Raw genomic sequence first — 12,145 nt, 5'->3', positions numbered from 1 at the left:
ATTCTTTTACCAAGTTTATAAGTCTGCTTTTTTTTAAAAAAAAAAAAAAATAAGTGCCATTGTTTATTAGATTAAATAAAATAAAAATTTCAGATTAAATATTTCTGTTTGTATAAAAAAAATTATCTGGAATTTTGTAGAAATTTTCTTTGGAAAAAAGTTTTTTTTATTGTATTTTTATTATTTACTTTTTCAACACATGTCGTTTACCTTATTTTACTTTATAAAATTAATGTACTGCTTTAGATTCCTTCTTGAAAATAAAAAGGATTATTATTTGTAAAAATATTTCTTTCAAATGTAAATGAATTAGCTTAAAAACATTCATGTTCAACAATCCCGCAAATGTATAGTTAAAGGTTAATCCGGTATATTGTTTGTTTTTTAAACTGTATAAAAGAAAATACAATTTTTCACTTCATTGCTATGTAAAAAATTTTAACTGATTTTAAAGTTTTAACAAAGTTGTATTTAAACAAAAAAGTGTCTCTCTGTAACTATTATTCTAGTCTGGAATCTCTTGTTCTTCCGACATCAACACTTATGAAAATTAAAGATGCAAACTAAACTTAGCGAAGAACACACTGCGACATGTTTTAAGAAGAATCCTCTGAATGTTTTCATACGTTTACTGGCATTACTTGGTTGTAGCACTTCAGAAACTAATTATTTTTATTTGAATAATGCATTCATATTTTTCATTGATTAAATTTATGTTATTAGTAACCTAAATATGAGAGTTCACCAATATCTTCATTATTATGAAAAAATAGTTACAGACCTATTTGAATGCAATTTTTATTAATTACTAGGAAATGTAAAAGTAACCAGAATTAAGATAAATAAAAGTACCAGTTCAAAAAAAAAATTTTTACCCCAAATTGTCCTGGCTATTTATTTGTATTTAAGAGGGGGGTTGATAGTGTTCTCTAATTAATCTAACATGTTTAATCTTTTAATTTACTTCCCTTTAAAAAGTGTTCTGCATACACAAATTTGATATCAAATTAAAAAGAAACTATATTTTACAACATATTTATTATCAATTACAACTGGGGTTACAATGATTCATGCCTAACACACTAAATAAAATATTTTGAACCTAGGAAACATCATTCTACACTAATTGATCTTGAATTTCAAACATCTAACTTAATTGAGGAGCCAAACCTATAAAAAATAAGAAAAATTGTAGAAATGAATTTTATTTTTAATAGTCTATAAACTTGAAATGTTTATTTAAACATTTTAGTTATAATATTTGCTACAAACTGTAACGAAATCCACAAATTTTTATTTCTGCATACTACATTTCTCATAAAAAAGCACGTTCATCAAAAATTACTTAAATTCAGTAATAATATGCAGATATCACACTACTAATACTACACTATTAAGTTGCAAAAAATTACAATGTGCATGCTTTTAATAAAATACTCTGTCACTTAAAGCAATTAACCATTTCTTTAATTTAGGAAACTGATAAAAAGAATTCGATTAAATCAGAAGATTAAATAAAAAAAGCTAAAAACTTTACTCAGTAAAATTAGTGAGACACATTCAGAAATACCTTAAAGGTAGAAATTATGAACTCACAGAAAAAATCTCACAATTCACTAAAAAATAATATAATACAAACAGAGAAACTATGTTCCAGATTCTCGGATAAAACCAATTTAAATAAAAATATTAAAGTATTTATTTGCTACTTACCATTAGCTTGCTGGCATTGTCTAAAAACTTCATTAAATCCTTGACATAAACTAATATCAGATTGTTGTTGTGTGCATTCCAAAAATTGTTTGAATTCATATTGACAGGCATTTCTCTGAGCTTGAGGCTGAGCAGGTGCTGCAGGCGCTTGTTCTGGTGCTACAGCTTCTGCAGCACTTCCTCCACTAGTTAATGCATGACCTATTGTGTGACCCTAAAAAATAATAATAAAATTTTAAATATAGTTGCTATAATAAAAAGCAAAACCTCAATAACTAAATTAAACTGTTTCCTTTGTTAAAATTATATTTTGTACATTCTTTATTTTAAATTTGAGTTTTATTTTATTATTATATTTATATATTTTGTTACTCTATTCTCAAAATATATTTAACCCTTTGATGCAGAATTTTTATTAAACATATTTTTCACTATCTTGTATTAGTTTAGGTCAAAATAAGAAAAACATTATACAGTACAGCGCCGATTATCCGAACTGTTCGGGACCGAACATTGTTCGGATAATGAAAAGTTCGGATAATTGGAAAGTTGTTTAAAATCTAGTGTAAATGATTATTATTTCTGCACTAACTTCCCTTCGCACCTTTTGTAGGCTTAGGACTGGCAGTACTATCTAAAGTAGCTCTGGCGTGTTAAAAGTTTTTTTTTTCAATTTTTTAATATTTTAAATTAATTTTTTTTTTTAATTTTTTTTTCATTTTGAATTATTTTTATCATACATATTTCAGTTTTTTATAATTTTTTTGTCAATTACTGATTTTACCACATTTTTTATTATTTTCCATTGTGAAAGAAATTCAGCAAAGATTTTGTTTCAAAGAATTTTTTTTTATAGCAGTCATATATCCATTATTCTTTTTAAATAAATCAACTGAACTGGATCAACATCATTTTTGACGTTCTAGCCAATTCATTGCAATATCTAATGAATTGCGTGCAGTTCCGATTTTCATTCAAAATTTCAGCAACAATGTCATCATTTTCATCCGAATGATCTACTGGTTCAGAAACTTCAGTTTCGTTTGTTTTTCTGTTAAGAATTTTATTCCAAGATTTAAGATTCCAAGCACTGTAAACACTAATAATTAACCATGAGTGACAACTACCCATTCCCCAATTATAGAACTTCAGCACTTATCTGTTCATAAACTCCTCCTGCATTCCTACCATTGCAGACTATCAAAATGAAGCTCGCATTCTTGGAAGATAATTTTCAGTTGTAAAGGGTTATGTAGGTTTAACTGTATCACAATACATGTATTGTGGCTACTACAAGAAAACTGCTAAAAAGGTTGTAAATTAAATATAGTCTTCAGATGTAGGGGATATTACTTATTCTTCTTAATATAGAAAAATTGTCGATAGGTTAAAAAGTATTCCAAACTTTAAAAAAAAAAAAAAAAAAAAATGAATTCAGACATAGTTCGGATAATTGGAAGTTCGGATAATAAGGGTTCGGATAATCGGCGCTCTACTGTATTTAGCATTTTAATAATTTATGACTATGAAATGGTTATGTTCCATGAAGTACTGGTGTCTCTATCTGCATTAAAGATAAAATCTTCCAAACAATGATTTTGCACTTATTTAGATCTAAGAGGAACAGTTTATTCATCATTAAAATTTTGAATTTGAACATTGAATTTTTATTTTAGTATAAATATAATTGCAATATCTAACAAATTTTTATTTTCTAAGTAACTATTAGACTCTTTTTTTATTAATAAAAAAATAGCAAAATATATATTTGCTGGTAATTAAGAGTGTCAGGAAAAAAATAAATACTTATGCAAAAGGTACACAGGTGTCTCATTTGCATCAAAGGAATAGTAAATATGAGTAAATATTAATAATCTAAAATTTTATCTTAAAAATGTTTAGTTTTTAGAGTGTTATTCATTATTACTTTTTTTAATTATTTTGGTTTCATCCAAAAGCTTATGACAAATACAAACAATTGTTCAGAGTCACCTTTAGAAAAACTCCATGTCACTCCAGAGTTTATCTCTAAATCCTCTGATAAAAGATACAAGACCTTGTTTTAATATAGGTCCCCACATTTTTGTTTCACAATAAAATATGAAACATTTAAGAAATGAAGACCAGCGTAAAGATATATTTGTTTATAGTTTTCCTTTTCAAGAACTTAGTTTACAGTATGAGTATGACATTTCATTTTGTTATAACAAAAGTTTATATCCACAGTTTTAAGATTAACTTAAGACATTTTAATATCATTCATTACATTACAACTTACCAAAAGTCAGATGTAAATATTTTGTAAAAGTTATCCTTAAGTTAGCAGTAATTAATTGTTGTTTATTTTAATTAATTGAAATAAATGATTAAAAAAAGTGTTCAGTATATAAAAAAAAAACTGAAAGCACTGCAATAAACACAAATACTAATTAAAGTTTAATATCCAGGAATCAAATCAAAATGAATCCATTCAAAAAGCCACAAACCTATTCTTTTAAATAACAATTTATAAAGAATACATCTATAAAGATAAACTGGTATGCAGAATATAAAAATAAACTGGTGACAAAAAAATTCAAAAAATAGTGAATTAGGAAATAGCTTACATTTAATAAATGGGAAAGTTATAAGTTTTTTTACAATGAATAATTGTTTTTTCTGGAAAAAAAATTATTCATTTTCTTTTATTTATTAAATCATTCCTAGGTTGTTTATTAGTGTAATAAATTCACATATGTTTTATTTGATTTCATAAAACGACTGATTTTGAAACTTGGAGAACTACAAGTTAAATTCTACATTATATGTTTTATCTTTACTGACTTTACATTCAACATTTTAACTAAATATGAGCTACATTCTTTAATTCACACAATAGGTTTTAAAATATTAGTGCATTTATTTGATTAGTGCATTATTTATTTAATTGATATGATTGTTAAGTTTACAAAAGCTTTTATAGCTTACAGTATTTCATTCTCTTTGTGGTTAAGTCCAAACCAATTTAAAATTCAGAAATTTGTTAAAGATAGATTTATCTTATTGATTGACTTAGTGATGATCATTGAAACTATATAATGAGACATTCAGTAACTTTTCTTAAGTCATTTTTTAAACTTTTTTTAATGTCAACTTCTTGTAATACAGTTTTCATTTGGTATCCTTATATTCCTGTTTTATTTTATCCACTCTCACTGTTTAATTTCCCCAAGTGTCATCCAATCATGTAACTTTCCTCTTTATAGTCTGTCAAGGGCAGAATAAAAGTAGCTTTTATGTCACATGTCTTTTAAAATTAGAGAAAATTTTAATTATTTAGGCAAGAAAAAACAGATTTTCAATTTCAAAACACAAGCATTTACAAAAGCTCGATTTTATTAAACGGTGATAATAATACTATCAAAGATAGCTGTAGCAAGTTTTGATACAGTTCTCACAGATTTGATTTTAAAAAGTGGCTGATATAATCCAGTGATTTCATCAGTTGCAACCACTGTATTACTTATTATATTATATACTTAAATACAAACTTTTATATATTTTAATATTTATTTAACCTCAATTATAAGTTTATATTTAAATTACATTTGTGTTATTAGGCATGCTTATATTTAAATTATGAGCAACTTATAACATTAAACTATCCTGCACCCCGTGGCGACATTGTTGCAGAACATTACAGAAATCTTGCAGAAAGATTTATCTTAGGGAAGTAAAAAATTATTTTAGTCTTCTTTTCTGCAAAAATTTATCTTTTCTTCAGAATTATATTCAATAGATGCCTTTCTCGTGCACCGGATGGGGGGGGGGAATGCTTGTGGTTTTTCTATTCTTATTTGAGAATAATGAAGTAAAAAATTAGGTTTTCTTTTCTGCAAAAATTTTTTTTCTATATTTTTATGCAGTAATTACTATTGATTACCACATAACTTTTAAAATATGATATTTTAAATATATTATTTATTACAACAACTGAATCTCAAAATGAAAACGGGAATTTAGTAACATCTTTTTAAAGAGTCCGATTCGCATGATTTCGTAATAAATTTTTTTTTTTTTTTTTGTAGTTACGGATAACACGGTTTTCTGCTACGGATTAAAAATTTTTTTTTAATGTGATGACGATTTACAAAATGCGAAGAAGGAAATAATTAGCGTGTTTCCCCCCCTACAAAATGCAAGAATATCTCCCAAACACAAAAATCATTACATATTCATTTAATAAAATTATTTTATTTGACCCAAATAGGTTTTTTTTTTTACTTTGATGCTTGTGTTACTCTAAATTAGTAACACATATATTTGTTATTTTTAAAAGTATCTTGCAGAAAGATGTTAGTATTAGAGAGATATGTCACAGGGATCCTGCATATTTAGAGATTTGGGTTTTCCAGAAAATTTTAAAACAGAAAATTATCAAAACTTCTGTAAGCAAATAAATTAATAGGGTATTAGAAAATTAAACTCTCATTAGAGGTTACAAGTAAACAAAACCATTGAATTTTTATCAATTCTGAATGTGCTCTATTAAATTTTCCTTTTGCAACAGGAAAAAAACACCAAAATCTAATGCATAAAAAACGTGAATTAAATGTTTTTAATCATGTTCAAAGCCTAAAAAATAAAATATAATAATTCTTCATAACTATTATACATATATGTCTCTTTATAATTAAGAAAGAATATTTGACAATTAAATCAAATCTATAAGTTTATTAAATTAATCTATGAATATCTTACAATAAAGACAAAATCTGCTGCAACGAAACTATAAATTTCTCTTAAAATAAATAAAATTAACATTTTAGATACTAAATATTTAGTTATAAAATATTTTAGTTACTAAATTGATCTTTGAACATTTGAAATAAGAACAATATTATGAACAAAAAGCAAAATTTTTACACCTTTTTTGGTTTCTCTCAGTACAAGTACAGAACGTGGTTTACATGAATTAGAATTACTCCTGCTGCGACTAAGTGAAGATTCAGTCTCTTTATGTTTCTTTACTAGATCATGCTCAGAAACAAAATTTGAAACCACAACATTGTCATTAATCATCATTTGCCAGAGCAGAATGAGTTCTTTTTTTATCCCTATTTAGTTCACATGTGAGAAATCCCTTTTATAACTGCAGCAGCTAATACGGTGGTGCCATCTTTGTACCCCACCCTCATTATTTCGCTTATCAAATAATAGAAATATAATTTTCTGAAAGTGCTCATTAATTATTAAAAAAAGGGCTAATTGACTTGTTATGAGTAGAAAATTAAACAATATGATAAATCTTAAGTAAAATCAATAAAACTTAGTTTTATTTAGGTGGACTGCAAAGTTAGAATCAACCTATAGCTTTCGTTTAAAAGGTACAGAAATCAATAAGGAAAAGAAAAAAGTGGAAATATGTCCTATAAAATTTTACTAAAATTTATCTTTTTTTACAATTTTAAATTTTCAAGAAAAACAGAGGGGAAATTTTTTTATGCAAATTCTGTCTTAAAAAAATATTTAATTACAACATGTAGATAGAATTATTTGTGTCTGATTAAGTACTTCCTTTATAAAATATCCCATTATAAAACTTTGTCTCAAACAGTTAAATTTTTTCTACTATTTGTTTAATTTATTTTACTGATTTTAAATATTAATCTTCTAATATAATTTGATAATGATTCTTAATGAAACAAACAGCTTTCAAATTAATATTATTAAACTAATATAAATTATTCAAATTATAAACTCCTTAAAATGTTTTATGATTATATATTTCTTTTTAATGTGAATATTTTCAAATTAGTTGAAAGGAACGTATTAATTTTGGGGCGATTTTATTTACTGTGAGAAACTTGTCCATTTCTGATTAATACATGCATAATATATTCTGCCTTGATATTACAAACACAAGTATAATGTACGAGTGTGTGAGTAATAAACGACAAGCAATTCTCACTTAAAATAATTACTTGAATCAACCCGTGGAACATACGATTTCAATTTCATACACAAGTACCTCAAATCTAAAGCCACTGTTACATTGAAAAATATTTGTATCATATTTTCATTCAGCTTCAATATGAATATAACCTTTTAAAGTGTTCAGTTATTTATTAATGCAAACTATAGAGAGAGAAAAAGTAAGACTATACGCTTTATAATACATTTTGTAATAACATCAACTTTTCTTAATGTTAATTATCAGATCTTGCATCTGGGATACTAATTTGTTATTCTAAAAAAAAATTTTGTCAATTTTAAAGTTTTATGTCATGTAAAACTTGGCTTTCTTAGGTAAAATGTTTCAGTCATAGCAAAATAAGGAAAAAAAACTATTTTTTAAAATTAGTTTGTAAGTATTATTTATTTTTGCCACCAGAGTCTACCATTACTAATTTTCAATGCTTTACTTTTATCAAATTTTTATGAAAAAAAGAAAATATTGTTTTACCCATCCTTAATTTTATTCCTTAATGTCGAAAAGAAATAAAATCTTATTACATTTTACAACATCATGCCTGTTATAATAATCTAAACTCAAGGAAAAAATGAAGAATAAACATGCTGACCACATGGTTGTTAGACCAGAGATTTAGAAAACCCACCAAAAAACTCATAATAAACTCATAAGGAAATACATACTAGCATATACGATTTAACCAAAAATCAAAATTAAATAATAAAAACTACTACTCACAACAGCTGATCCAACAGCAACACCGGCCGCAGTTGTGGCCATTTGAGCAAACATTCCTGGTTGTCGAGGAGCAACCATTGGAGGCGGAGCAGCTGCAACGGGGGCAGGCTGTGTGGGAGGTGCTCTGGCAGGTACATGACTTGCTGGTCTTGGAGCAGACCTATGATCATAATATTGATAATTTAATTCACAAATAATTATAAAGAAATGAACAGAAATATTGACTTCATAACTGTCCTTTAAAAAATGATTGAATAGGAAGATTTCCATGTCTCAACCTATTCTAAATTATGACAACTTCCAGTGGCCAGCAAAAATCAAAAAGGATTCCAGAAAGATACTAACTTAGAAGGTATAAATCATTAGCATCCCTTGGGTAAACTTATTTAATCTTTTAAATTTTTGAAAGTTTCCTTTTGGTGCCTTGGCGATTACAGTTGGTGCAAACAGATACTGATATGAATGATTCCGCCATTGAGTTATCCATATACAGTGGTCAGAGCTCATTCTAGGCAGGGTAAACAGGGCACAGTCAAAAGAATCCGCCCTGTTGCCCCTGAAGTAAATTAGTGCCCTGATGTAATAAATTCCATACCTTTTTTGCCCTTTCTTTCCTCAACCCTTCTTTATTTTTTTCCCCCAACTCTACAATGGATTTCTTAAACTTATTTATTTTCAACTCTTTTTATTTAGTTTGTCATTGCTGTCAATACATAGATTTATATGGGTAAGGAAAAATAGCCATCACACCCCCTTGTTGCACTTGTCTTTGAAAGTTTGCAGTTACTTCTACTATCATTAAATCAGAATTATTATATTAATCATTTTAATTATTAAATCATATTTACAGACACTTAAAAACATACATTTATTATTTTATTAATATATGCATGCATTTTAAATAAATTACTAAGTTAATTAGCTCATTAACCCGATATATATGTTAATTTATTAATAAAAATTAGTAATTAATATGATTGCTTTGCTACTTTTAGTAAAGTAAAAAAAATTTTTTTTTTACTAATTGAAAATGTTTTTTAATAGAACGTGTATAGCCCATAGAAAGATATTATTGCCTTTTTAGAATAATAATGCCCTCTTTTTTAAACTTTTGCACCTTTTTCTGCCTAGAATGAGCTCTGCAGTGGCTTGTAGACTGATCACAAAGCAATTTTTGTGTGTAAGCAAAAAGGAATTGTGACAAGTTTAAATGATTAAAAAGTTTTAAATGAGATTTCTGCCACATCCTTATATTAGTTGAATAACATGCTGCACAAAAAGTGCAGTTAATTTTAAATTTCAAGTACGTCAATGTACTACAAAACTATTTAACTTTCATTATTTTAAATTTCAAAATTTTCAATACATATTATCTAGATAAAATATGAAACTGAATAAAGAAAAATTTCAACTACATAAAACATTAAAATATGGAAGTAACTTCTATTTAACCAAGAGGAGATTAACTTCTAAAGGCATTTTTTACTCAAGAAATGCATCAATCCTTGGATCGAATTTTGATCAATTTTTTCAGTTTTAGTATTTTTTTCTAAATTACAATTTCGTACTTCTAAATACTAAATAATTGCATCATTTCAATTATGTAATACTTAGTACTTACGTAACTGTCATTCAATAACTAAACTAAAATAAACGTTGAGTTAAAAAGAAGATGAAGATTTTAAAAATATTTAAAATAGAAATAGCGAAAATTCATCGCTTAATTTTCGCCATAAATCTTGAGAAAAAAATACTAGTAGTATTAAAATAAGTCCAAATATACTAACCTCATGGGAGCTGATCGGCCTCGTCTGGGCATTTTTACTAAATTTTAAAATAAACACGAATAGTAAAAATTTTCCGCAAAACTTCAATATTAATTAATTATCAAATCAGATGTCCTTAATAACGACCTTTATCAATAATCAGCACAACACAAGAGAAAGAATTTCAATCACATTAACTTCGTCCAACAACAATGTATGAAATGACGATATTTTACGGTTAAATATCGCTTTTACTCTTTATAGTTTTCCTAATTTTCTATTGGAGAAATGGGTTAACGTACACCAATCAAAATTAAGAAAAAATAAGACGTAGTTGATATTTATAAATTCAATTCCAGAAATTTCTAGAGTATAGTTTTTTAGTTTTGGCAATGGACAACATATACATTTTTCAAGGTATTCTTTCACTAAAATTATACATATGCTGATTGCAAATTAAAATGAGTCAAAAGTGATCATTCTATTGGCTAATCACTTTTGCGTTCATTCACGTTTTTATACAGTCACTCGAATCGAGTGACTGTAGATACTTTTTACAAACGCTATTGACGTTTAATCCATAAATAACTAATCAAACTTCTACAATAACATTTAAAAATTCTTTATTCCAACACAGCATCCTCCCGGCGTGTAAATTTACTAATTTTTTTGTTGTAGTAGTTGAGGTTGTTTTATTTGCATCGAACTAGATGAGTTTCGCAATGAGCCATTGGAGACGGTCTGGGAAACAGCCCAGAGAATAATTCGAAAACATGCCATCACAGTTTTGATCCTCTGTAGAGGTGGTGGCTTCCCCATTTTGGTAGCCTAAGGATCTGCTCAGGAGTAGAGCACTTTCCGGTAGAACAGCTTAGCGAGGACGGATACGGCACACCTTCAGTCCCTTCGTGACCTAATTGAAGAGATCACCCAGCCACTAACTGCAGCCTGTGAGAACAGTGAAATTTATTTTACTGTGGCAAATAAGAAGAAATGCTGTATAAATGCAATAGAAACAATGTGGAACTGCATGATTTTTAAACTTCTCTCAATTGCCCTTATGCATAATGTAATGATTCTTTTTATGTGCTGTTGCTAGATAAAATTAATCAATGGGGAGTCACAAAACGGGGAGCGTTCTTAAAGTTGAAATGGATAGTCGGTATATTGCTGAGTTTGGCAGCTGAATAAATATAGTATCATGAAGCTCATGAAAGGGGCAAGCTTATAATTATCAAGGGTACCAGGAAGCCAGAGGAACAGGAGCCGAAGACACGCCATCTCAATTTTGATCCTCAACAGAGAGGGTGGTTCCTCCACTTTGGAATACGACGACTTGCACGTGAAGTCCAGCACTTTACAATAGAGCAATTCCACGAGGATCAATACTACACACACTCGGTTCTTAGGCAGGCTGCTCAAAGTGGTTACCAACCCTCTTATTGACCTCAGCCAGTGATGCTTAACTTTCGGTGTTCTACATCGACCCATGTCTTTATAATTAGTTCAGAGCGGCACTGATTAGAAAAGAGATTTAATTCATAGAAACCTTATCCATAGTGAAAAGAAACTAATAAAAAAGAATGAAAATATTGTAAATGCTTTCCTCGTCAGTTTTACAGAATTGAAAGAAATTGTAAACATTTCCAGTTCTTGATATACTACATCAAGTAGCTGCAACTCACCACGAAATAAGATAGATTAAAAAAACAAAAAATTTTCAAAATTATCCGAAAATTAAATATAGTAGAGCTTAAATATAGTAAATAGATAAATGTGAGTACGAAAAAAAATTTCAAGATAAAAGTTAATTAAAAAATATAAATGAAATAAGAAGATAAAAATTTATTAAAAAATACTAGTTATTTTCAAAATGATGCTTAGTAAAGTTTTTCAGCATATTTTTAAGTATGTTGATGTACTTATTAATTTATGAATTTTATTCAATAATTAAAATTGAAAGCAGTTTAATCCC

The 12,145-nt window shown here is 27.4% G+C and overlaps 1 protein-coding gene across 1 annotated transcript; it reads right to left on the bottom strand.

Annotated features, from left to right (window-relative positions):
* Positions 1–1,019: 1,019 nt before the first annotated feature.
* On the bottom strand, positions 1,020–11,012 carry LOC107438637 (coiled-coil-helix-coiled-coil-helix domain-containing protein 2). Its single transcript, XM_016050968.3, has 4 exons — positions 10,192–11,012; positions 8,405–8,564; positions 1,714–1,927; positions 1,020–1,170 (listed from the first exon to the last, which is right to left on the bottom strand). Exons 1-4 carry the CDS (start codon positions 10,221–10,223, stop codon positions 1,148–1,150), a joined length of 429 nt encoding a protein of 142 aa, XP_015906454.1. The 5' UTR covers positions 10,224–11,012; the 3' UTR covers positions 1,020–1,147.
* Between the last annotated feature and the right edge of the window lie 1,133 nt (positions 11,013–12,145).

The sequence above is a fragment of the Parasteatoda tepidariorum genome, chromosome 4 (genome assembly GCF_982258835.1).
Source record: "Parasteatoda tepidariorum strain Cologne lab strain chromosome 4, Ptep-v5.0, whole genome shotgun sequence".
Classification (NCBI taxonomy): Eukaryota; Metazoa; Arthropoda; class Arachnida; order Araneae; family Theridiidae; genus Parasteatoda; species Parasteatoda tepidariorum.
This window is presented reverse-complemented; position numbering and strand designations above follow the sequence as displayed.

Coding starts and splice junctions, on each gene's coding strand:
- LOC107438637 (XM_016050968.3), bottom strand. CDS start 10,223: ATGCCCAGACGAGGCCGATCAGCTCCCATGAG. Junction 8,565..10,191: donor GGCCGATCAGCTCCCATGAG/GTTAGTATATTT, acceptor TTATGATCATAG/GTCTGCTCCAAGACCAGCAA. Junction 1,171..1,713: donor ACAATGCCAGCAAGCTAATG/GTAAGTAGCAAA, acceptor TATTTTTTATAG/GTTTGGCTCCTCAATTAAGT.